The sequence below is a fragment of the Cetorhinus maximus genome, chromosome 2, assembly GCF_964194155.1.
Source record: "Cetorhinus maximus chromosome 2, sCetMax3.hap1.1, whole genome shotgun sequence".
In the NCBI taxonomy this organism is placed as follows: domain Eukaryota; kingdom Metazoa; phylum Chordata; class Chondrichthyes; order Lamniformes; family Cetorhinidae; genus Cetorhinus; species Cetorhinus maximus.
The window spans coordinates 167,322,378-167,349,897 of record NC_135880.1 but is presented as its reverse complement, the minus strand read 5'-3'; the positions used below and the strand labels follow the sequence as shown (position 1 = coordinate 167,349,897).

Genomic DNA, 27,520 nt, shown 5'->3' with positions numbered 1-27,520 from the left:
TTGAGGCAGAAACTTATTTTGGGCAGTAGTACTAAATAGGTGGTGTCACAACAGTTGCCTGGTATATGCTCCTCTTTATAGTGAAGCCAATGGAAGTAAATATCATTGCGAGCAGGGTGGGGAGCAGCATAACTGGCAGCTGATTCAATACAGACATGGGCAAATGCATCTGAGAGTTTAGCAGCTTAAAAGGTGACTCCAGAGCTTGGTGAGCACTGAGGCAACAGTCATGAAGTTTGGTAGTACTTTACAGCAGACAGGTGCCCTTGGGTTTAGAAAGACTCCAGAGCCGGGACTTTGGACCAAATTTTGGCTACCAAGGCGGGCGGCTTGAGTTGCGAAATTTCCTGACTCACCAGAGCCGCCTTGGTAAAAAGTACCCCAATACGTGCAACTTTCACTCCGAGATATCGGGAGCGGGATGGAGTCAAGCCGTTTTACCCCAGAAGCTGACTATAGACAGCATAGGGGCAGACTATTGCTGAGGCAGGCTGATTAAAAGGCCCGCCTTGGTTCTCTAGTACTTTGTCCCAGTAGTTTAAGAAGCTCTCAGGCCCCCTAGCCCTCACTCCTCAAACCCTGTCACCTCCCCTGCATTCATCGCTCATTGCCTTTCAGACCCTCCATCAAAACTCAATGCTTCACATGTTCTCCACCCACCCTTCATGGCTCCTCATGTCTTCTATGCCACCTCCATAACCACTCCCATAGTATCCATCATGAGTAGACCTCAGGAAACATGTGAAGATACCATGGGTAGACCTGAGGAGCCATATGGAGATGAAAAAAATCTTCTAAAACACTATTCTCACTCCTATACACTTGATAGTGAAACAACACCCATTCATAAAGTCCATTCAAAGCTTTGAAATCTCCTCGTGGCTAATCTGTTATAAAAACAAACACACTTCTATTCACTTACCACATCAAAGACAGTTAATCCTTTAATAGCCTCTTTGAACTGTCAAACAAACTGTGAATTCAGAACCCCCTGCTGAGATAAGTGTAACTCAGTCACGCATTCATGATAGGCATTGGGGAAATGTCAACAAAGAACTCTACCGAAACTGCATGACCAGGTGCTAATATGTTTTTCTAGCCTGCACCAAATGGCCTGTCAATCAAGGTAATCCAGCAGACGGATTGTTTTTAACTCTCACTGGCAGCTGCAGTCTGTTATTTTTTTAATTTAAAGAGCAGAACATCAAAAAAAAACTTCAGGTCATGACAGTTACACAGGCCTGACCTCCCCGCACCCTCCTTCAAAAGTGTTTTTGTCTACTCCAATTCATGACTCCATACTGCACATTAATGTCCTTGCAACAGCCAAAATGTTGTCTGTTTCAACTCAGCATTAAGTTCAAATGTCCCTGCTAAATTTGGGTTTCCCTCCTGTGTGAATAACACTGTACCCCCTACCGGTAAATAGTGGATCTGTTGGAAATCGGGGCAGGACTTCCACATCCAGATTCAGTGGCCATTTAAAAAATTTTAATTTAAAGGTCCTTTGAGTCGTCGCAACTGTGTGAAAATCTGGCCCTTTGTGTTTGGCAGAACTGTGAGTGGAGGTTATAGTTCCCATCAATGGGATTTGGAAGTGTGCGGAACAATTTTGCTGCATCTGGCAGTAAAGAGGCGGTACTGAATTAAGGCTATGGCTGAGGTGGTGTCTTGCAGTCTAGTCGCACGGGGGAGGGCCTAAGAAGCAGTTGATTTTCATTTTCATGTGAAGACATTGGTCAAAAAATGTTACTTTCCACTAGGTGCTGCAGTTGGATAAACAACTCAATAAACAAACAACAATTGTCTCTCCAGTGTGTAACTTCATCCTTGGAATACTTAACCAAGAAAACACTTCAAAAATTGATCTTGCAACTTCTTTTAAATTATTAAAACAGAAACTGATGGATCATATTACTCAATAAGAAATAAAAAAAACTTCAACTTAAGAAAAGTAAATTTGCTGCAAACAATTATTCCCATGAAACTCTGAGGGCCAGGTGTTCACTACAGAAGTGGGTAGCTTGAGTCAGGAAATTTCCCCGACTCGCCATACCCATCCCGTGAAAAAGTACCCCGAATCGTGCAACTTACTCACCTTGCGGGGTTTATGCAGGGTGGAGTTGGGCCTGCCGACCCTGGAAACAAGGCCGGGCGGGGGCTGGGGTGGGCTGATTAGTAGGCCTGTCCAGGTTCTCTGGGAATTTGTCCCAGTTGTTTCAGGAGCTGCTAGCCCTCGCTCATAACACCCCCCTCAATCCTCCTATCCACTTGCATGGCCCCTCATGCCCTCCATGCCAACTTAATGCCAACTCATGCCCCCCACCTACCCTCCATGGTCCTTCATGCCCTCTCAGTGACAGCTGCAGCCTGTTTTTTTTTTAAGTTTAAAGAGCAGGGGATTTTTTAAAAAACTTCAGTACATGACATTTAAACAGACAGCCCTTCAAGAGCATTTATACCTACTCCATCAATTTGTGACCCCCACAGGCCCTTGGGACCAGCCATTTGGGGTCTGTTTGAACTCAGCACTGAGTTCAAATGGCCCTGCTGAATTTGTGTTTGTATCAGGCCCTGCCCCCTTTCCCCTACTAGCAAAAATTGATCTGTCAGAAATGGGGGTGGGTCTTCCACATCCAGATCCCGGCTGCCATTTTCAAAGGTCCGTGGAGTCTTCCTGACTCTGCAAAAATCCGGTACTAAGTATCTTTCAATGAATGATAATTTTTCTGAATGGTAACTGTAAACATAACACAAGGCCTGTTAGTCATGTACCTTGTATGCCTATCTATCTTTATAAAAGGTATAATAAAAATACACTCTGTGAAGCTTTTACCTCAAAAAGAGTTCAAAGACCTTCATTCAAATTATTTCACAATCATTTTGAGTGACAAACAGAAAAATATTGCTATATCGTGATAAATTTTATGTGTGGAGTTGGACTTTGTGAATCAAATAAATGTGTTCTGGAATAGTCTCCTCTTTGCCTATGTTCAGACAATGACATTCTGGGAATTGCAGACACTATGCTAACAATTTTCCTTTAAGTTTTTTTTTAATTCCCACATCATAGGAGAAGGAATGCTCAGAACAGTGTTGAACACAGCCCACAAATCCATGTGGCATATTCTCCAACATTTCATCACTCTTTACTTCACTTATATATGTCTACCTTTTCATTAAGATTCAGTAACTCAGAGGAATGTCAGCAGCTGAGAATTTTGAATAACTGAATAATTGGGCTGCTAGGTGACTTGTGCCTTGAGCACATAAATAAATGATGTAGTAACAGTTAGTCATTTGGCCATACTTTAACAACAATGACATTGCAACAGTGTTGATGTCTAAGGAAAGTGGATTGGCTGGGACATTTCCTTATGTAACCTATGCTCCTGCCAATGGATTTCACACATAAGGATAATTTAATATTTGTACTTACTTGGTTCTGTTAATGACTTAACTAATTCCTCCATTGTTAACATCCAAGAAACTGCAAGATGACAATTTTGAAGAAATATCCAGTTGCCTGTCTTTAGAGCTTCTTTAATCAGTTTTTCAGCGATGGGCCCTTGACCTTGTCCCAAAGAAATAGATTGTACCCTGCATTATGAAAGGAAATCAGAATGAAAAAAAAATTAGTCAGAAGGAATAACATAGATTTGTTGTGATTATACATGAATACTGTGTTATTAAAATTAATCAGAAAGATTGAGAAAGGTTGACGTATGTTGCAAGCAAGGAACAAGATGGATTTGAACTTCTGAGCAACTGGCAAACAGAGCTCACAGGTCACCTGCCAAATGGAAGCCTGAGCCCAGGTCCTTGTCTCCTAAAACCCAGTTATCTCTCCTTCTGTCCCCTGCATAGACACTGACCCAAATTTTATTTTAGAGCTGTGTCTTCAGTCAGCTGCACATCCTGATTGAGGTACCCGCTGCATTTCACCAGTTCCAAGATGACACAATGTTGTAAGGCTTGAACACTGTGCCAGGCTGCAGTAGGCCATGAAAAGTGTTGGGGGGCAATAGTTGGGAAGTGCATTGAATGATGAGGAGGCAAGCTAGGGCCAGCAACGGGACCTTTGGTGCTTCTCATGGATAGCATAAGGTATGTGGTCAAGGGAGGGAAGCCCAGGAAAGAAGAGGCCAAGATTTCTTTCAGGGACCAGGAGAAGCACTCCTACTTCTACTGGTCCACGAGGCAATCGAAAACCACTTTAAGCATTTTTGTGGGCCATTTCTGGCTCCGCTGCTGCTTGCCCCAGTTTTCACTGGCTGCTCTGTCCTGGATGTTAACACCATAGTCAGCAATTAAAACTGTGTTGCGGTCCAAGTAATGCCGTTGGACACTGACATTTAGATAGTAAACCTGCCTGCCTAGATAGCCCTGACACTGTTGAAAGCCTGCAGTTAAAATGGCAATGAGTGCAAGCACAGTGAGAAGCCCCCGACCACCATTTTGACCAAACTGGCTGACCCTTCCTGCTTTGCTAGCAAGGTTAAAATTGGCCTGCCTGTACGTTTACCTCTCTGATAAAACTTATTTGTATGAATCTACTTGTAGGAAATAGTCGGAATTTGCAACTCACTTTCTCCTGCATGAGACCCACCATTTTGGCTGTCCAAAGCTAGCCCAATCACATTGATTGCTCTTGTAGCCCATGGTGCATCCCAGAGCATCAACGCTGACTTACCAAGTCAATGTTTTCGGCCAACATGAATTGAAACCCAAGACAAGGTGTGGCATGCTGAGATGTGATGCAAAGGCATACAGGAGAAATTTCTTAAGTGATATAGAAGGCTACACTTTGGATCACCTTGGTACTGATCTGGTGCTACATCATACAGGAACAGTACTACCACATTTTCCTGTAGAAGCCATTAAATCCTTCTGGCTGAGAACATTCTCATTGGCATCCAGGTAGGTCTGAAGTTGTAAAACAAAAACAGAATTACCTGGAAAAACTCAGCAGTTCTGGCAGCATCGGCAGAGAAGAAAAGAGTTGACGTTTCAAATCCTCATGACCCTTCAGCAGAACTGAGTAAAGTTAGGAGAGGGGTGAAATATAAGCTGGTTTAAGGTGGGCGGGGGTGCGGGGGGTGGGGGGGGGGTGGTTATAGGGACAAGCAGGCAGTGATAGGAGCAGATAATCAAAAGATGTCACAGACAAAAGGAACAAAGAGGTCTTGAAGGTCGTGATATTATCTAAGAAAATGTGCTAATTAAGAATGGATGGCAGGACACTCAAGGTACAGCTCTAGTGGGGGTGGGGTGGAAAGGCTGACAAGGTATTACAGTTATAGATTTAAAAATAATGGAAATAGGTGGGAAAAGAAAAATCTATATAAATTATTGGAAAAAACAAAAGGGAGGGGGAAGAAACGGAAAGGGGGTGGGGATGGGGGAGGGAGTTTAAGATCTAAAGTTGTTGAATTCAATATTCAGCCCGGAAGGCTGTAAAGTGCCTAGTCGGAAGATGAGGTGCTGTTCCTCCAGTTTGCGTTGGGCTTCCCTGGAACAATGCAGCAAGCCAAGGACAGACATGTGGGCAAGAGAGCAGGGTGGGGTGTTAAAATGGCAAGCGCCAGGGAGGTTTGGGTCTTCTTGCGGACAGACCGCAGGCGTTCTGCAAAGCGGTCACCCAGTTTGCGTTTGGTCTCTCCAATGTAGAGGAGACCACATTGGGAGCAACGAATGCAGTAGACTAAGTTAGGAGAAATGCAAGTGAAATGCTGCTTCACTTGAAAGGAGTGTTTGGGCCCTTGGACGGTGAGGAGAGAGGAAGTGAAGGGGCAGGTGTTGCATCATCTGCGTGGGCATGGAGAGGTGCCATAGGTGGGGGTTGAGGACTAGGGGGTGATGGAGGAGTGGACCAGGGTGTCCCGGAGCAAACGATCCCTACGGAATGCCACCAGTGGGGGTGAAGGGAAGATGTGTTTGGTGGTGGCATCATGCTGGAGTTGGCGGAAATGGCGGAGGATGATCCTTTGAATGCGGAGGCTGGTGGGGTGATAAGTGAGGACAAGAGGGACCCTATCATGTTTCTGGGAGGGAGGAGAAGGCGTGAGGGCGGATGCGCGGGAGATGGGCCGGACACAGTTGAGGGCCCTGTCAACCACCGTGGGTGGAAAACCTCGGTTAAGGAAGAAGGAGGACAAGTCAGAGGAACTGTTTTAGAAGGTAGCATCATCAGAACAGATGCGACGGAGGTGAAGGAACTGAGAGAATGGGATGGAGTCCTTACAGGAAGCGGGGTGTGAGGAGCTGTAGTCGAGGTAGCTGTGGGAGTTGGTAGGATTGTAATGGATATTGGTGGACAGTCTATCATCAGAAATTGAGACAGAGAGGTCAAGGAAGGGAAGGGAAGTGTCAGAGATGGACCATGTGAAAATGATGGAGGGGTGGAGATTGGAAGCAAAATTAATAAATTTTTCCAGGTCCCGACGAGAACATGAAGCAGCACCGAAGTAATCATCGATGTACCGGAGAAAGAGTTGTGGGAGGGGGCCGGAGTAGGACTGGAACAAGGAATGTTCCACATACCCCATAAAGAGACAGGCATAGCTGGGGCCCATGTGGGTACCCATAGCCACACCTTTTATTTGGAGGAAGTGAGAGGAGTTAAAGGAGAAATTGTTCAGTGTGAGAACAAGTTCAGCCAGACGGAGGAGAGTAGTGGTGGATGGGGATTGTTCGGGCCCCTGTTCAAGGAAGAAGCTAAGGGCCCTCAGGCCATCCTGGTGGGGGATGGAGGTGTAGAGGGATTGGACGTCCATGGTGAAGAGGAAGCGGTTGGGGCCAGGGAACTGGAAATTGTTGATATGACGTAAGGTGTCAGAGGAATCACGGATGTAGGTGGGAAGGGACTGGACAAGGGAAGAGAGAATGGAGTCAAGATAACGAGAAATGAGTTCCGTGGGGCAGGAACAGGCTGACACGATTGGTCTGCCGGGATAGTTCTGTTTGTGGATTTTGGGTAGGAGGTAGAAGCGGGCCGTCCGAGGTTGGGCAACTATCAGGTTGGAAGCTGTGGGAGGAAGATCTCCAGAGGAGATGAGGTCAGTGACAGTCCTGGAAACAATGGCTTGATGTTCTGTGGTGGGGTCATGGTCCAGGGAGAGGTAGGAGGAAGTGTCTGCGAGTTGACGCTCAGCCTCCGCGAGGTAGAGGTCAGTGTGCCAGACAACAACAGTACCACCCTTGTCAGCGGGTTTGATGACAATGTTGGGGTTGGACCTGAGAGAACGGAGTGCAGTAAGTTCAGAGAGAGACAGATTAGAATGGGTGAGAGGAGCAGAGAAATCGAGACGACTAATGTCACGCCGACAGTTCTCAATGAAAAGATCAAGAGAAGGTAAGAATCCAGAGGGAGGGGTCCAGGTGGAGGGAGAATATTGGAGGTGGGTAAAACGATCCGTTGAACGGGGACAGGACTCCTGCCCAAAGAAGTGAGCACGGAGACGAAGACGGCGGAAGAAGAGTTCAGCATCGTGCCGAGCCCGAAATTCATTGAGATGAGGGCGTAAGGGTATGAAACTAAGTCCTTTGCTGAGCCCTGAATGTTCAGCATCAGAGAGGGGAAGGTCAGGGGTTATAGTGAATACGCGGCTGGGATTGGAAGGTGGGGTGGGGATGGAGGGACAAGCAGGGGTGGAGGGTCCTAGATGGGTGTTGGTGTCGATGAGTTGTTGGAGCTCGCGTTCCTTAGCACTTGAGAGAAAGAGAAAAAGTTTCTTGTTGAGGCGTCGAATGAGACGAAGAATAAAATGAAACTGGGGGTACGCGCAGCTTTGAAAAAGGGTGTGGCAGTGCTGCTGGAGGGAGAGGTCGAGTATGTTCATATGGCGGCGCATGGCACTGGGTGTGGATCTCAGAATGTGACGGGAACAGCAGTCCGAGAAACGTTTTATGTCCCGGATCATTGCTTATATTTCACCCCTCTCCTAACTTTACTCAGTTCCGCTGAAGGGTCATGAGGACTCGAAACGTCAACCCTTTTCTTCTCCGCCGATGCTGCCAGACCTGCTGAGTTTTTCCAGGTAATTCTGTTTTTGTTTTGGATTTCCAGCATCCGCAGTAGTTTTTTATTTTTAGGTCTGAAGTTGTGATAGGTCAATGAGGCTGGAAATCACATGGGCCAAATCTGTAATCAGAAGCCCCTGAAAATAAGAACATTTTTGTATAAAATCTGGGTCAGTGTCTATGCAGGGGACAGAAGGAGAGATGACTGGGTTTTAGGAGACAAGGACCTGGGCAATGCTAGACAGATGAAGGGCTTCTCTTTTCAATGACCAGTGTGTGCCAGAATACACCTCCAATGGTACGAGGCACCAGTCATCTCATACAAAGATCTCTTTCCCTTATTCTTCAAACTGGAAGACAGTCAGCTTTGCAGGTCGATGTAACCACCATGATAGTGGCCCACAATTTTTCCAGACCACTAGCTTTACCGGTAAGTATTGGCTATTTGTAGAAAAAGGGCAATTGTTATACTTTGGCCAAGTGAACATGGAACTCACCTGTCAGAGTAGTCCTTTTCTTTTGCAAATCTTAGGAAGGCTCCCATAGGATCTGACCCAGTACTTAATATGAAAACAAGGGGAATGTTATTTGATATGTCCTGATAAAGAGTAGCTAAATCCACAGGAGTGTTCTCCACAAACTCCTTCCCAAGAGTTTCTATGACAAAATCTGTGATTGCAAATACTACCTGGAAAAAGAGTGAAAAACAATTCAATTATCAAAATATCTTACAAACTATTTTCTGCCTTCATGAAATTTTTTCTGGTTTCACTGACTTTTGAAACAATGGGGTAGAAATTGCTTTGAGTGTGTTTTTGTGGGAGTTTAGGGAGATTTTCGAGCAAACTGCTGGAATGAGTGGGATGAGCATGGCAGTGCAAGGATTATTGCACCCCTCCCCCAATCCCAAGACAATGGAGTAATAAATTCCATGACCTCACAGGGATAGCTAGGTTGTGCCTCCTAACTCATATTTATCATTGCTTTAGCCTTGCACCAACTGTTGCTCCAGCATTGTGAGTAGCAAATAGAGTATTAAATGTGAAGAAGTATGAGCAATTACTGTTTCACTTAGGAGGAGGCTTGTGGGCCCTCTGCACTGGGAAGGGAGTGAAAGGGCAGGTGTTGAAACAGTGATTCACAAACTTAGATTGGCTGATTGCTTTGTTGAACAGCTCTGCTCAGTCTTCAATTGTGACCCTAAGCCTCCAGTCAAGTGCCATTTTAATTTTCCATTAAGCTCCCATTCTGACTTATCTGTCCTCGGCATCCTACGCTGTTCCAATGATGCTCAACGCAAACTCAAGAAACACCACCTCATCTTTCCACACGGCACTTTACAGCCTTCTAGCTATAACAACGAGTTTAATCATTTTAGATCATAATCAATGCTCCCATTTTCCCTTGGGTGTCGGTAACCATTAACAGCTCCACTGGACCCAATTTATTCTTCCACACTTGTTTCACTTGCACCTCCTTTAGTCATTTAATCAATTCTGACCGTTGCCATTTACAGAGCTTCCCTTGCATTTTTTCATCTATCACTTTTCTCTATCTCTGTGTGTGCTTAAAGTGGGTTAATCACCAATATCTTCCAGTTCCGATGAGAGGGCATCAGCTTAAAATGTGGGCTGGAATTTTACTGGTATGTCAGCAATGGCTTGTTGCCAAACAAACTTGAAGCTGGTAGTCTTTGGAGAAAAAGGAAGGAGAAATTTTGGAGTAAAGAAAAAGACAACAGCACGAGGAAGGTAAAGGTCCCCGATTTTCTCAGAGCTTTGTCTATACAATCCCAGTGTAAAAGACCTGGGATTGCAGCAGGGAGCGCAGGAAATTGGGCAAGACCTGCAAATGCCAGATTTCCACACAGAAAAGCAGCTGCTGAGAATTTTCACTGGGATATGTATGTAGAAATCCCATCATCTCCATACAAGCTTGTCATGAAGAGATATTAATGCTAATAATGTTGTTGGAAATTATTTTTAAATTGGAATTGTAGTAGGGTCTGTGTCTATGCATGTATCTGTGTGTGTGTCTGTGTGTGTCTTAATTGGATTAATCAGATACCGAGGGCTCAAAACAGATACCGAGCGCTCAAAACAGCGGAAGGCCAAGAGGAGTATAGAATGTGTAGGGGAGGAACTTAAAAAGGAAACTAGGAGAGCAAAAGGGGGGCATGAAAAAACATTGGCAGGTAAAATAAAGGAAAATCCAAAGTTATTTTAAAAGTACATTTAGAGTACTTGGATAACTAGGGCAAGAGTAGGGACCATAGTGATAATTTGTGTGTGGAGCCGGAAGACATAGGTATGGTTCTAAATGAATACTTTATGTCAGCGTTCACAAGTGAGAGGGACGATGTGGGTATTAAAATCAGGCAGAAGGGGTGTGATATAATTAAAGAAATTAGCATAGAAAGGGAGGAGGTTCTAAGTGGTCTGGCAGGCTTAAAAGTAGATGAATCTCCAGGCCCAGATGAAATATATCCCAGGCTGTTGAGTCAGGCAAGGGAGGAGATAGCAGGGGCGCTGGCAATAATTTTCAATACCTCTCTGGCCACAGGAGAGGTTCCAGAGGACTGGAGGACAGCCAATGTGGTACCATTATTCAAGAAGGGACGAAGGGATAAACCAGGGAACGACAGACCAGTCCGTCTAACCTCAGTGGTGGGGAAACTATTGGAAGCAATTCTGAGGGACAGGATTAATCTACACTTGGAAAGGCAGGGATTAATCAAGGACAGTCAGCATGGTTTTGTTAAGGGGAGGTCATGTCTGAACAATTTGATTGAATTTTTCGAAGAGGTGACCAGGTGTGTAGATGAGGGCAATGTATTTGATGTCGTCTACTTGGACTTCAGCAAGGCTTTTGATAAGGTCCTACATGGACGACTGATAACGTAGGTAAGAGCCCATGGGATCCAAGGCAATTTGGCAAATTGGATCCAGAATTGGGTAAGTGGCAGGAAACAGAGGATGATGGTCGAGGGTTGTTTTTGTGACTGGATGCCTGTGTCCAGTGGGGTTCCACAGGGATCAGTGTTGGGTTCCTTGCTGTTTGTGGTATACATAAACGACTTAGACTTGAATGTAGGAGGGTTGATCAGTAAGTTCGCAGATGACACGAAAATTGGTGGGGTGGTAAAGAGTGAGGAAGATAGCCTTAGATTACAGGAGGGTATAGATGGGCTGGTCAGATGGGCTGATCAGTGACAAATGGAATTTAATCCGGATAAGACCATAAGACCATAAGACATAGGAGCAGAAATTAGGCCATTCGGCCCATCATGTCTGCTCTGCCATTCAATCATGGCTGATAAGTTTCTCAAACCCATTCTCCCGCCTTCTCCCCGTAACCTTTGATCCCCTTACCAATCAAGAACCTATCTATCTCAGTCTTAAATACACTCAGTGACCCGGCCTCCACAGCCATTTGTGGCAATGAATTCCATAGATTCACTACTCTCTGGCTAAAGAAGTTTCTCCTCATCTCTGTTCTAAAAGGTCTTCCCTTTATTCTGAGGCTGTGCCCTCAGGTCCTAATCTCTCCTACTAATGGAAACATCTTCTCCACGTCCACTCTATTCAGGCCTTTCAGTATTCTGTAAGTTTCAATCAGATCACCCCTCATCCTTCTAAACTCCATCGAGTATAGACCAAGAGTTGTCAAACATTCCTCATACGTTAAGCCTTTCATTCCTGGGATCATTCTCGTGAACCTCCTCTGGACCCTCTCCAGGGCCAGCACATCCTTCTTGAGATACGGGGCCCAAAAATGCTCACAATATTCTAAATGTGGTCTGACCAGAGCCTTATAAAGCCTCAGCAGCACATCCCTGTTTTTATATTCTAGTCCTCTCGAAATAAATGCCAACATTGCATTTGTCTTCCTAACTACTGACTCAACCTGCAAGTTAACCTTAAGAGAATCCTGGACTAAGACTCCCAAGTCCCTTTGCTCTCCAGATTTCTGAATTCTCTCCCCATTTAGAAAATAGTCTATGCCTCTATTCTTCCTACCAAAGTGCATGACCTCACATTTCCCCACGTTGTATTCCATCTGTCACTTCTTTGCCCATTCTCTTAAACTGTCCAAATCCTTCTGCAGCCTCCCCACCCCCTCAATACTACCTGTCCCTCCACCTATCTTTGTATCATCTGAAAACTTAGCCAGGATGCCCTCAATTCCTTCATCTAGATCATTAGTGTATAAAGTGAAAAGTTGTGGTCTCAACACTGACCCCTGAGGAACTCCATTAGTCACCGGCCGCCATCCTGAGAAGGACCCCTTTATCCCCACACTCTGCCTCCTGCCAGACAGCCAATCTTCTATTCATGCTAGTACCTTGCCTCTAACACCATGGGCTCTTACCTTACTGAGCAGCCTCCTGTGCGGCACCTTGTCAAAGGCCTTCTGGAAGTCCAAGTAGATAACATCCATTGGCTCTCCTTTGTCTAACTTACTCGTTACCTCCTCAAAGAATTCTAACAGATTTGTCAGGCATGACCCCCCCTTGATGAAACCATGCTGACTTTGCCCGATTTTACCATGCACTTCCAAGTATTCTGAAATCTCATCCTTAATAATGGACTCTAAAATCTTACCAACAACCGAGATCAGGCTAATCAGCCTGTAATTTCCCGTCTTTTGCGTCACTCCCTTCTTAAACAGTGGGGTTACATTAGCGATTTTCCAGTCCTCTGGGACCCTCCCTGACTCCAGTGATTCCTGAAAGATCACCACTAACGCCTCCACTATCTCTTCAGCTATCTCCTTCAGGACTCTGGGGTGTAATCCATCTGGACCAGGTGATTTATCCACCTTCAGACCTTTCAGTTTTCCTATCACCTTCTCCTTGGTAATGGCCACCATAGTCATCTCTGCCTCCCAACTCTCTTGAACTTTGAGGATGTCACTCATGTCTTCCACTGTGAAGACTGATGCAAAGTACCTATTCAGTTCCTCCGCCATTTCTTTGTTCCCCACTACTACTTTTCCAGCGTCATTTTCCAGCGGCCCAATGTCCACTTTTTCCTCTCTCTTACCCTTTATATATCTAAAAAAACTCTTGCAATCTTCTTTTATATTATTGGCTAGTTTACCCTCATATTTAATCTTCTCCCTCCTTATTTCTTTTTTAGTTGTCCTCTGTTGGTCTTTGTAGGCTTCCCAATCCCCTGATTTCTCACTGCTCTTCGCAACATTGTATGCTTTCTCTTTAGCTTTTATGCTGTCCCTGACTTCCCTTGTCAGCCATGGTTGCCTCATCCTCCCTTTAGTATGCTTCTTCTTCCTAGGGATGAATTTTTGCTGTGTCTCCCAAATTACTCCCAGAAACTCCTGCCATTGCTGTTCTACTGTCTTTCCTGCAAGGCTCATCTCCCAGTCAATTCTGGCCAGCTCCTCCCTCATGCCTCTGTAGTTGCCTTTATTCAACTGTAATACCGTTACATCTGATTCCCGCTTTTTCCTCTCAAATTGCAGGGTAAATTCTATCATATTATGGTCACTTCCTCCTAAGGGTTCCTTCACCTTAAGCTCCCTTATCAAATCTGCCTCATTACACATCACTAAATCTAGAATTGCCTGTTCCCTAGTGGGCTCCACCACAAGCTGCTCCAAAAAGCCAACTTGTAGACATTCCACAAATTCCTTTTCTTGGGATCCACTACCAACCTGATTTTCCCAGTCTACCTGCATATTGAAATTCCCCATATGTGTGAGGTGATGCACTTGGGCAGGACAAACAAGGCACGGGAATACATGATGAATGGTAGGACCCTGGGAAATACCAAGGATCAAAGGGACCTTGGTGTGCATGTCTATCAGTCCCTTAAGGTAGCGGGACAGGTAGATAAAGTGGTTAAGGCACCATATGGGGTACTTGCCTTTATTAGCCGAGGCATAGAATATAAGAGCAGGGAGGTTATGCTGGTACTGTATAAAATGCTGGTTGGGCCACAGCTAAAGTACATGCAGTTCTGGAATCTGCCTTATAGGAAGGATGTGATTGTACTAGAAGGAGTGCAGAGGAGATTTACCAGGATGTTGCCTGGCCTGGAGAGTTTTAGTTATGAGGAGAGATTGGATAGACTGGGGTTATTTTCCTTGGAGTAGAGGAGATTGAGGGGGGACATGGTTGAGGTAGATAAAATTATGAGGGGCATAGATAGTGTAGATAGGAAGTAACTTTTCCCCTTGGTGGAGGGATCAATAACCAGGGGGCATGGATTTAAGGTAAGGGGCAGGAGGTTTAGAGGGGATGTGAGGAAGAATTTTTTCACCCAGAGGGTGGTGGGAATCTGGAACTCACTGCCTGAAAGGGTGGTAGAGGCAGAAAGCCTCATAACATTTAAGAAGTATTTGGATGTGCAATTGCGATGCCATGGCATACAAGGCTAGGGCCTCATGCTGGATAATGGAATTAGAATAGTTAGGTACTTGTTTGACCAGCGCAGACTCAATGGGCTGAAGGGCCTTTTTGTGTGCTGTAGACCTCTACGACTCTATGGATTAAAGCCAGCTAATCTGGGTGCTTTAATGTGTAGTAGTTTGAGATGTTAATTAGATAAACGTAAGGAAGTTAAAAGGTAAAGTGCAATTTGCATTTGTTGGATAAACCATTCAAAAGAATGGGTAAAATCTTGCACCTAGCTGGGAGACGCCAAGTAACGTGTTTATATTACTAATAAAATTGGTGGAATGAAAGGATTATTGTTGTAGAGGTAAAATTTAAAAAACCCTGGCAATACAATGGAAAATGTACATTCAAAGGGGAAGTTAGGTATAAACAGAAAGGAGTTTGTGTGTGTGTGACAGAGGCATTTAAGATCTAACTAGCCTGTAAGCCTACAGCTGTGTCTGCAAAGGAAACAAATTGCAAGGAACCTTAATTTGAATTCATAAGGTCAAATGTGTTTTGCCTGGAATCTGTTTAAAGCCTATGGGTTATTGTTGCCTTGGTGAAGATTCACCCAGGAGTGATTAATTTGATTTATTTAAAAGCTATTATGGTAGTAATTTGTAGACATGTGTATGTGTTTAATTTGTTGTTAAATTAATAACTGTTTAATTTAGTTTTAAATAACAAAACCTCTTGAAGTTTGGTGGTTTTATTCCTGAATTCAGAGCTGCATCTCAAACATACCAATTGAAAATATAGTTAATGACAGTTGTTCAAGTTTCCCTCTGGGATTTAAACAATTCAGCTTTTACCAACTGCTGTGTCATAACAAGCTTAACTATGGCATAAGAAGGGGAGGTCAGGTCGGCAGGGTGTCTTTTCCCTGCTGCATTTCCTTTCTGCTGAGTGATCTGGATACTGACAAGTTACTAAATCCATGGATTGACAGAAGAGGGGCCCACCAGAGTATCCTGAGCCTACCTGGTAATTAAGGTATTGCTAACATTTGAACAATGTTAAACTAACATTTATTTCTGTGTCACAGCGTGCGTGCCGAAAGCAAGTTAGTCTTCAAGTGAGATTCCCTGAACTTGCCAGGAGTTTAACGACTAAGGCAACAATACTTTTGGATAATCAATGAGCACGAGGCACAAGGTTTTCATTTCCAAGACAACTGACCATAATTTTCTTTAACTGTAATACATGCATTGCCTATCCAGATATGTGAATGTTGTAAGTAACCAGTATTGATCCTTTTTCATTATCCATTAGAATTTAAAAAGTCTTTATTTCAAACATGTTAGGCCACATTCAGTTTAATTTAAGCTGATTTCCCAGAGTTTAAGCCGACAATGATAGCACAGAAGAGTTAGAATAGCACAGGTCATTTCAGCATTCTGACAATACCTTTGTGTTATTCACTTTCTTTTCTCATTGGAACAACAAGAACTTATATTTATATAGTGCCTGTAATATAATTAAATGGCCCAAGGTGTTTCAAGAGAGCATTATAAAACAAAATACAATGCTATACTACATAAGGAGATATTAGGTCAGATAATCAAAAACTTGGTCAAAGAGGTCGGTTTTAAGGAATTTTTTTTAAGGAGGAAAGTGAGGAAGCGAGGCAGAGAGGTCTAGGGAGGGTATTCCAGAGCTTAGGGTCCTCGCAATAGAAAGCGCAATCACCAACTATGGAGTGATTAAAATCCCGGATGCTCAAGAGGCCAGAATTAGGTGAGTGCAGATATCTCAGTGGGTTGCGAGGCTGGAGAAGATTGCAGAGATAGGGAGGGGTGAGGGCATGGGGTACTTGAAAACAAGATTAAGAATTTTAAAATCAAGTTATGTTTCACTGTGAACCAATGTAGGTCAGCAAGCGCAGGGGTGAGCAGGGTGTGAGGTAAATGGGACTTGCTGTGAGTTAAGACACGGGCAGTAGAATTTTGGTCTCAAGCTTATGTAGGGTAGAATGTGGGAGACCAATCAGGATTATGCTGAAATAGTCAAGGTGAAACTTTATGTAGAAAACACAACTTTGTGACAGGTTATTTAATTGATGACAGTGAAATCAATGAAGTTGATTTCCTTGGGGGCCCTGAAGGTGTTACTGAACAGGCTTCTGACCACCCGGGTTATCCCTATGGCTTGGTTGCACGTCCAGTACAAGGCCAGCAGTAACCAGGCCTTGTATTCGGATGTGGGACAGAGACATTGGTAGGTGTGGCAGGTCTGGCAGATCTGTAGCACTGGCAATGGCTGTTGTGATTATGGTCTGATGGATTGTTGCAAAGACAAAAAAAGGCCATTTACTATTTTGGCCTATTTTTGACCTGCAGCCTGGCCCTCTCAGGCTCTCTGGTTTTGAGGTGATCGCAGATGCAAAGTCCACAGTGATTTTTTTTCAGGCACTCCTTCTGGTTGACAATAAATTGGCCAAAATACAGGGAAAGGGAGCCGGGAAGCTGGAGCATCCACCTTCCTCATTTAAATAAGGTTTTCAAGTCTCTGTTTATTGTAAGCACAAGCCCTATCGTTCCCTCAGAGAAGGCCCAAAAAACTGCAGTACATTATTGGAGAAGAGTCCTGGCCCTTTTTTTCCTGATTTTCCTGTGTGATGAATAGACAAGAATTTAGCAAAATTGGCCTCCATATTTCAAAGCAGCCCTCGATCACACATCACACATTGTACTGGAAAGATGATATTTTTGCTACAGGTATTAGATTGAAGATCACAGATTGGGAGAAGTAATCCGTGCCCCTTACTGAGGTACTTAAAATGTAATAAAAGGCCACCACGAAGCAAATTGTGTATTCTTTTGAATCCTACTTGAACTAATATAGCTCCTTGCAGCTGTTTTGTCTGTTTAGTAACAACTATATTACAGCCATGTGTAATGAAATAAAACAATTTTGTTTCAGATTAATTCTTACTAGAAAGAAAGAGGGGCATCTGGAGAAATGTTAGTGTTTGTAATAATGTGAAAGATCAAACATCTGAACTTCTAAGATCCAGGGTCAGTATCAAAATTACCCATGTTGCGTATATCACAAATACAGAGTAAAACCCATGCAATCTGCTGCAATAGTGTGCTTTAACTCCAACCTCACAAGAACAATTCCTATTGCAACAGTGTCAATATCATGGGGCTGAATATAATGGGTGGCGGGGTTTCCTGCTCTACACCCAAAGGGTCATCAGGATGCCAGCTGCCCTGTGCTAACTGGTTGGAGGCAAGACTTCCACCTTCACTCAGTAGGAAGTCCCACCCCAGAGAGCTGCCGGCCAATCTGCTTGGCCAGCAATTTTGCAGTCTCAGCAAAGCCACAAGGAGCAGTGGCCATTGCTGGGACTACACCGAGACCCACAAGTCAGACACGGACCTTGGATGCAGGTAAGTGCAGGGGGGTGGGGGGTTGGATGTCACAATGGAGACAGGAGACTAGGTTGGCAGAACGTGATGGGATGTAGCAGGGGGGTGTGGGGGGGTGTACAAATTGGGAAAAGGGACCTGTGAGGAAGGCGCCCTGCCCCCTTCTTGCCCAAAGTCACCTGGGGAATTATATGGGACCACCCCCCCGCCGCCCCACTCTACAGCCTGAAAAACTGACTAGCGGGGTCCCATAGAATGTTTGCCCATGGAGTTTGGAAAAGTAGCATGAAACTGTCATACTGGGCTGAATTTTAAAGTGGTTTTCAGGATCCCATTGCTGGGTGGATAAGTGGGTCCTGAGCCCACACATGATGGCAGCAGGACCAGCTTCACTATTTTACTGCATGCGGCCTCCTAATTAGCAACCTGTGGGCTCCATGGGCTCCTGATACTGAAGCCTCAACAGCACCACCGAGAGAGGTGGATGCTGCTGAGGCAGAAAAGACAATGGAGACAAGTGCATAAAAATGAAAATTTAGAGGGCCAAAGTCCACAGGGTTTGCCTTTCAGGCCTGTGGCCCCTTCTTTGGGCCACAGAACCTCTGGCTTGGGTGGCCCCCCGGGTTCCAGCACAGAGGTTGCTTCCACTAAGCTGGTGGCAAAATGTCAGTGGCTCTGTTAAATAATCTCTAACTTATAGGTCCCTACGTGGAGCAGGCAGCTGATTCCATAACTTCCATATCAGCAGTCCATAACTTCCCCAGTGGCATCAAGCTGTACCAACGCTGCTCCCTGTTATTTTACTGTCACCCCAACCCCCTCTCCCCCCACCCCACCCGACCCCCGTGCCCCGTCCCCCACCAGCACCAGGGAGCTGATAAAATTCAGCCTAATGTTTTTACCAAGAATTAACTGGATCACAACTAAACATTGTTCAGGTATACCTATGGTTATGTAACCACATGAAATTAATAACATACCTTTTCTTCCATAAAACTTTTAATTAAAATGAGTTTCTGAAACAAAGACAGCCTTTCATTCCAGTAGCCAGTGACAACATATTCTTGGTCTTCAGCTTTAGTATCTGGTGGTTTTGGTGAATATGGTGGCAACTTTGATACATATCCATCCCAAGATGGTGGGTTGATACCAATGTCAAGACGTCCTGAAACAATGGTTGACAAAAGTTATCAAATTTCAGGCTCAAGGGGCTGAATGGCCTACTTCTGCTCTTATTTCGTATGTTCGTATGTAAAACTAATAATATAATAAAAGCAGTGCTAGTAAAGGCATAGTTACGTCAGGCGTTAAAACCAGATACTACAATGACAATAAATCCTGTGGCTGGTCAACACTGAGCTCCAGACAGTGGTTAAGTAATCTGGCGCCTCCAGAGAGTGATAACAGCTTCAGGCAGATGAGCACCTGAGGGAATGTAATGGAGCCTTGAATGGAAGAAATGCCAAAAATTGGATGATGTAATCCTTGAATGAGTCAACAGGATCCACAACCTGCAAGCTGTGACGTAGCTGCAGTACATGATAAGTCACTGAAAGAGCAATTACTGACATTCTGCAACATGCCAAAATTTAAGTTCCTACCAAAGCGGAGTTCAGGCACAGGGTCTCTGATGTTAGTCAACAATTGATATTGGGAGGAATATTATGAAAAATGTAATATCTTTCTGGAAATAAAAAATAATGGTATTTGAGTTTTACCTAATTTGACCTTTATGTGAGTTGCAACAATTTCCTTTGTAATGCCCTTGAAGCATGGCAAATTATCTTCAAGGTTACAGCATGTATGCCACACTGCAGTTCTCAACCATTTGGCTGGTGGTTTTCGAGGACGCTCCTAGGAAAAAGAAAAACTAGTATTCAGCAACATAATTGCCATTTCAGTTAAACAATCCTTTGCTAAAAATTAGTTTGGTGCATTTGCATGTCAGCCAAGGTTGACACTGAAAATTGTAAGACTGTTCTGTTCAGCATGTTGCTGGGGTACAGAACTTGCTGTCTGCTTTCCAGCTTTCCCTGCTCCTCATTGGAAGGTGGTGGCTAATTCAGTTTTTTATTCTAAGGGACAGACAACTGCTCTCTTGTCTAAATGGCCACATGTGAACCTAGACGATGTCAGCCAAATTATTTGGTCATGAAACAGGATGGACATTACAGTTAGGCTATATGACACAATTTGAAGCTACATGATTCAGCAATTTGTTTGGAGGAGTTTGGTTGCAACATTGGATGATATTTAATGACAGTAAAAATAACAGAACCTATGATAGGGCTTTTGTAAAAGATTGTTCTCTTTCAATGGTCTCCCACAAGTTTTCTTAAAGGGCCTCAATCCTTTCTGACCTAGAAGCTGTGCCTTCTCTGTAGTAGGTCCTTGAGGAGATGAGGATGAACAAGATCAACAATGGCTTCATTTGCAGTCACTTAATCATTGGATTTAACATCTACTGCATGAAAAACCTTCAAGCCTCCTTCAAAATGATGGGTATAATCAAACCACTCATATTTGGTAAGACAATTGATTATCTGATGCTCCTAGATTCAATAGCATCAAGGTATCAGGTAGAGCAAAAGTACAAAATGATCTGAATTGGATTTTTTTCAGCACATGAATAGAAAGCAATTGCAGGCTATATTAAGCCTGAGGAAAACATAAGTCATGTTTCAGGCACTCCCAGCAAATCAACTTCACCATCGGTAAAATAAAACAGACAGATCCCTCTCAGCTGTGAGCTATAGGCTTTCAACCAGAACATGAGAAAGGCCAGTTGACCTTTCAAAATCCTTTTCATTAATATCTGGAGACCTCTGCCAAAATTAAGAGAGTTGTTCCACAAACTATTCTGAGCAGGATCTTCCGGTCAGCGAGCGGGGACGGGGCCCGCTCGCCAACGCATAAAATGATGTGGGATGACGTTGGGTGGAACTCCCGACATCACCCTGTGTAATTTCCATTTTCGGGTTGGTGGGTGTGCAGCCCATTCGGATGTGTGCCCGCCGACCTGTCAACAGTCTATTAAGGTCATTAGAAAACCAATTCAGCTCATTAATGGACCTGCCCATTCAACCTTAACCTTGACAGGTAGGCCGGAAGCCTAGGCGGACTTGTGAAAAAACATGAAACCTCATCCACTGGCAGGATGAGGTTTCATGAGGGTATTTACATTTTAATGAAAGGTTTAAATAAAAGTTATGAACATGTCCCAACTCATGTGACAGTGTCACACGAGGGGACATGGCAAGGAAAATTTTTAAACTCCTTTATTAAAAGTTGGAAATCTGAGCCGGTCTCTCTGAGGTAGCACTTAGCCTCAGGGAGATCTGTGCGCTATTTCGAGCGCATGCACGAAAGAGCATGCTCCCGGCTGAGGGAATCCTCCCCCGCCCGCACAGGGAGCGCATACCTCTTCCTGGCGGATGTCACGCTGGGCGGGCCTTAATTGGCCCACCCACATAAAATGGCGGCGCGCCCCCGACTGGGAGCGCTGATCGGGAACCTGCCTGCTCCTGCTCTTCCTCCCCCAAGGGGGCACAATTTTGCCCTCTAATGTAATCATACTCACAGAATGATATTTATTAGCCAACATCCTAGATCACCCCAGCACCGTTCTAGAGTATGCCTTATACCAGCAGGACATACTCACCAGAGGTCAGGGTTCAGTGGTATACAATTGGAAGGGAGTGGCTCATAGAGTCCTTAACATTGACTTTGCCTCCTCCCTCTTCCATAAAAGTCCAAGGGTTTCAGGCCAATTACAGGCAAAAAAACTTCCTACTGCTTACCACCAACCACCCTCCCTCAGCTGATGAATCAGCGTTTCTCCTCTTTGAGTAGCAAGGGCACAGTATGGACTCTTGACAAGGCCTTCATCACTAAATGTGCAGCTCCAATATACCACCATTGACTTAACTGGCTGAATCCTAAATCCTGAGTGACACAGCTGCCTGAAAAGGTTTGCAACAAGTGTTGAGAGAGCCAACACAAGGGGACAACCTACTTGACCTCATCCTCACTAATCTACTTGTTACAGATTTGTCTTTCCATGACAGCAATGGTAGAAGGGATTACTAACTTGTCCTTGTGGAGACCAAGGCCCCGTGTTTACGATGAGTGCCCCATCCATTGTGTCATGTGGTACTGTCACCAGGCTAAGTGGGATAAATTAAGAACTGATCTAGCTGCTAAAAACCAGGCATCCATAAGGCACTGCAGGCCATAGCAGCAGAACTGTATTCCACCACAATCTGTAACCTCAAGTCCCATTACCATCAAGCCAATGTCAAACCCTGATTCAGTGAAGAAATAGAAGAGGGTTCTAGGAGCAACAGTAGGCATACCTAAGAATGAGTATCAACATGATGAAGCTACAACACAGGACTACATGCATGTTATATACAGAGTAAAAGCAGCATGCTATATAATTAGCTAAATTGTCCCATAACCAAAATATCAGATTGAAGCTCTACAACCCTGCCCCATCCAGTTATGAATGGACAATTAAGCAATTAACAGGAAGAGAAGACCCCGTGAACATCTGGAGGTGAAGTGAAAGTGACTGCCCTTGTCATCAAGGCAGCATTTGACCAAGTGTGGCACCAAGAAATCCAAGTAAAACTGAGGCCAACGAGGTTTTGAGAAAAAGTAGCTGGAGTTATAACTGACACAAATAAAGATTGATGCTGTTAAGACATGGGGGCCAATCATCTCAGAGCCAGAATATCACTAGAGGAGGTCCTCAGGACAGCATCTGAGAGCCAGCTATCTTCAGCCGCTTCATCAATGATCTTCTCTCCATCATAAGGTCAGTTTAGAGCTGTTTGCTGATGATTACAGAGTGTTCAATTCCATTGGAAATTCTTCAGATAATGAAGCAGCTCAATCCAGCTCCATGCTTGAGCTGTTAAGTAGAAAATAACATTCATGCCACACAAGTGATTGGCCATGACCACATCCTAACTACTCCCCTTAACAATCAATGGCATTACCATCGTTAAGCTACCCCTGCCACTTTCCTGACCACATTCAACAGTCTTGGGCTCCCTCCTGCTGACCACAATCAAGAGTCATAGAGTTATCATTGACTGAAAACTCATCTGGACCAGCCACATAAATACTGTGGCTACTGGAGCAGGCCAGAGGCTTGGTATTCTGCAGCACATAACTCATGATTCCCAAAACCTCTCTCTGCCTATAAGGCACAAGTTGAAAGTGTGTTGGAATACTCTCCACTTTCCTGTACAGGTGTAGGTGCAACAACATTTAAGAAGCTCAACGCTATTCCAATCTTCTTGATCTCCACTTCATCCAGTACTTCAATGTTTACCTCATCCATCATTGGCATACCTTGGCTGCAATGTGAATATAAGAAATAGGAGCAGGAGAAGGCCAAAAGGCCCATTGAGCCTGCTCCACCATTCAATATGATCATGGCTGATCTTGGGCTCCAACTCCACTTTTCTGCCAGCTCCCCATATCCCTTGATTCCCTCAGAGACCAAAAATCTGTCTAATCTCAGCCTTAAATATATTCAGCGATGGAATCCTCTGGGGTAGAGAATTCCAAAGGTTCACAATCCTTTGAGCGAAGAAATTTCTCCTCATCTCAGTCCTAAATGATTGGCCTCTTACCCTAGAGCTGCCCCATTGTTCTAGATTCACTTGCCCACACTCTTTGTTTTCCTAATAGCTTGATGTACCTGCATGCTAACTTTTTTTGGTCCCTTTGACAAAAACACCCAAGTCTCTCTGAACATCGACGTTTACAACTTTCGTGCTTTTCAAAAAATATTCTGCTTTTCAATTCAATTACCAAAGTGAATAACTTCACACATCCCCACATTACCTGTTCACTCTAACTGTCTATAGCTCTTTGCAGTCTCTTTGTGTCCTCCTCACATCTTGCATTGCCACCCAGTTTTGTATCATCAGCAAACTTAAATACATTACTCTGTTTTTTTTTGTTCAAGTCATTAATGTGGATTGTAAATAACTGACACTCCAGCACTGATCCTTGCAGCGCTTCACTATTCGCTGCCTGCCAACTTGAAAATTCCCTGCCATCTTTATTATGTTTCATTTAACTAATTAGGTTTCAGGTTTGTAAATATCACTCAATTGTTATCTGTAGCTATATTAAATAGTTTAGTTAAGCTTTAAATTTAATGCAAAACTTATATATTCACATGCATGCACTATCTGAAGTGAGTCCTATCTACTGGATACACTGCAGCAAGTTACCATGGCATCTTTGGCCCCTCCAAGTAGCACACCATCCTGATTTGGACATGTATCTTCCTTCATTTTCACTGGATCAAAATTATGGAACTCTCCAACAGCATTGTGAGAATACCTTAACCACATGGATTGTAGTGGTTCAAGAAAAAGGCCCCTCACCACCTTATAAAGGACAACGAGGAAGGGCAATAAATGCATGTTTTCCTGACAACATCCACATTGAGGAGAATGGCTTTAAAAAATATCCAATAGAGCATGATCTGCATAATTCTTGGATACTGCTCAAGAAGTTCTGGAAGGTGGTGAGTGTCTTATCTTTTTGTTTCAATGATGTATACAGGCCATCAATATTGTAGCTGAGCTAACTTTATTGATAACACATTTTCCTAACATGAACACATATCTGCAGTGACTGAATTCTATCAAGACAAGTTCCAACGTGTGCTATCTGATCTTCAACCCCCAGGTCAGGTGACCCTATATCTTATACAGAGTACTGTATAGTATCTAATACTGGAGTCCACAACCACAATCAGCTATTATCATGACATTTCCCTTTTTTAAAAAAAGCTTTTATGCAACTCAAGTACACAAAGTCTCTTATCTATTATTTTTCAATGTTTTGATCAGTGTGTTTGTCTTTTACTCATCTCTGTATCACTCTGGTTTTCTCACTATTCTTACACTGGATGTTCTGAGTGGTGACAGATGTGATTTTGAAGGACAAGGGCCCCTCTCCAGCTCTGCGTCATTATCACCCCTTGGATAGTTTTCAGGACTCTCAGGCTTTGTCTGGTTACCTGTTGCTTCACTGCTGCATTCTGATTTTTGATCTTCAGCTACACTTTCTGGTTCAGAGCAGGGTTGTGTTTCATTTGTTTTCCGTAAGCATTTCCAGTTTCTCCTGTACTGTTGTCCGTTTGGAGTCTGGACTATGTAAGATCTTGGTTCTTCTGTGATTCCTGTGACAACAGCAGCACTCTAGATCTCTTCATGCTGAATCCTCACTGTCTCTCCCATGTTCAGGACAGGCAGAGGTCGGGCACCTCGATCAAAGTACTGTTTCTGCTTCTGCTGTCTCGGTTTGACCAGGTCCTGTGCACTGCAACTCACTGGCTGTGGAAATAACAGTTGATGCGCAGCTGGAAGCTTAGTTCTTAGTCTTCTCCCCATCAGGAGCTGTGCTGGAGATGATCCAATGTCCTCTAATGGAGTATTCCTGAAATCCAGCAAAGCCAGGTAGCCTTCTTCAACAGATATTTAAAGTCTGCACAGTACGTTCCACCATTCCATTGGATTACGGATATCTAGGACTTGATGTAGTGTGGCAAAATTCTCAGTCCTGTGCAAGTTTGCGAAACTCAGTGCGTGAGAATTGTGGACCGTTATCTGAGATGAGTACTTCAGGTATGCCGCAGCAAGCAAAAATTGATTTTAAATGATTTATTACAGCGATGCTTGTACTATCATTTCTCAGCAGCACAGACTCAAAAAATTTTGATTAATAACCTACTGCCAGTAGGTACTCACTGTTGTCAAATGTGAACGAGTCCACTCCAATTTTCTGCCAGGGCCTCTCTGGAATGCTGTGTGGTTGAAGTGGTTCTTTTTGTTGCGACTTACTGTACTTTTGGCACTCTGCACACACATTCACCATTTCCCCGATTTGTGCTCCCATTCCAGGCCAATACATTATGTCTCGTGCTCTCCTCCCACCTATTTCTATGCCAAGGTGACTTTCATGTATGTGCTGCAGCATTTCTTTCCTCAGTGTTGAAAGAATTATGGTCTTTTCTCCCTTGAAAAGTATTCCTTCTGCTACATGAAGTTCTTCGCTAAAGTTCCAGTACTCTTGTACAGCAGAAGGGGCTCTGCTCCAATGTGTGGGCCAGCCAGTTTGCACAATCTGCTGCAGTTTTCTCAGGGTGGCGTTGTTCTTGGTCACTTCCCTGATCTCATCCAGTTTGGTTGCAGCCACAGGTAAGTTCTTTGTCAGCATGTGAACCTGTGCTTCCGTTTCTTTATCCTCTTCCTCCATGATGGGTAGGTGTGCACGTGACAGAGTGTATGTGATGTACATTTCGTTACTCAGTTTGTATTTAGCTCTGACCTGGTACTTCTACATACACATTAGTAATCTTTGATTCTTGGCGGTGCACAGTTCAGGGGCTTTTTAAGAATGGCTTCCAAAGGCTATTGATTGGCCTCTACCTCCACGTCTTTGCTATAGACAAATTGGTGGAAGTGTTCTCGGCCAAACACAATTGCTAGCATTTTTTTCTCTATTTGGGCATACCACTGCTGTGTTTCAGTCATTGCCTTTGAAGCCTATGCCACTGGTGCCTCATTTTGCAAGAGGACAGCTCCCAGGCCAGACTTTGAAGTGTACACTGAGATCTTGACCAGCTGACTGACATCATAATACTCAATCATAATAGGTCAGCATTCTCTTCAGATTGGTCAAAGTTTCCTGGTGACTTTGTTCCCAGTGCCATTCCACATTTTGTAGATGTTTTCTGACAGGTGCTGTCAGGTCTGACATGTTCAAAATTAATTTCCCAAGATAGGTCACCATTCCTAAAAATCCCTTCAAGTCTTTCTTACATTCTGGGGGTGACATGTTCACAACTGCTTCGACTTTACTTGGGTCCGGCCTCAGTCCCTCACTAGTTCGCACATGTCCCAAGTCCTTGATTTCATGAAGATTTATTTTGCACTTCTCCTTCTTCAACTTGAGGTTCCTTTCTCTAGCTCTAGCACCTGCCTCAGTCTGTGGTTGCGTTCTTCTCATGAGGCTCCCCAGACCAGTACACCATTGATATAGGTTTCCATGCTCACTAACCCTTCAAACAGTTGCTTCACTGTTCTGTGAAACTCTTCCGGAGTTGAATTAATACTAAAAGGTAAGCGTAAAAACCTGTATCGCCCATCTGGTGTGTTGAAGGTACAGAAATAGGAGCTGCATTCACTCCGCTTGACCTGCCAGAAGGTGGAACTCGCATCCAAGACTGAATAGTATTTAGCATCAGCTAGCTTACGCATGATCTCTTCTACTGAGGGCAGCTGCTAGTGCTCTCTTTGTACTGTCTAGTTTAGGTCTCTGGAATCCAGACAGACTCTCAGATTCCCATCTGATTTTACTACAATTACAATTATGTACTGACTAATGTTGTCACTGCCTTGCGAGCACATAAAAGATCGGTATCTTTCATACTTGGTGTTTTTCTTAAGGCTGCAGTAGGCTTCGAATTTTTCCATTATTTCTTTCAAGTCATTTAGTTTCAAATGTGAATGTGTTATAGACTTCAAGGGCTCTTCCCCTGCTACCTGAAGACTGTACTTGAGGGTCTTTTTTTTATCACTGCCTGTCGCTGTGAGGTACAGCTCAAATCGCTGCCAGGACCTCCTCCAGTTTTCGGCAAGATTTCCCTCCAAACTGAGCTCTATCGGTGGTTTCAGAACATCCATTG

At 44.0% G+C, this 27,520-nt stretch overlaps 1 protein-coding gene across 1 annotated transcript in view; it reads right to left on the bottom strand.

The window, feature by feature from the left end:
* The window catches only part of dnah6 (dynein, axonemal, heavy chain 6), a 424,069-nt gene that overhangs the window by 81,875 nt on the left and 314,674 nt on the right, over nt 1–27,520 (bottom strand). The window contains exons 59-62 of the mRNA XM_078570618.1: nt 19,518–19,653; nt 18,780–18,964; nt 8,520–8,710; nt 3,440–3,600 (exon numbers count right to left, since the gene is read on the bottom strand). Of these exons, the coding sequence (XP_078426744.1) occupies nt 3,440–3,600; nt 8,520–8,710; nt 18,780–18,964; nt 19,518–19,653 (673 nt within the window). The remainder of the gene's footprint in view (nt 1–3,439; nt 3,601–8,519; nt 8,711–18,779; nt 18,965–19,517; nt 19,654–27,520) is intronic.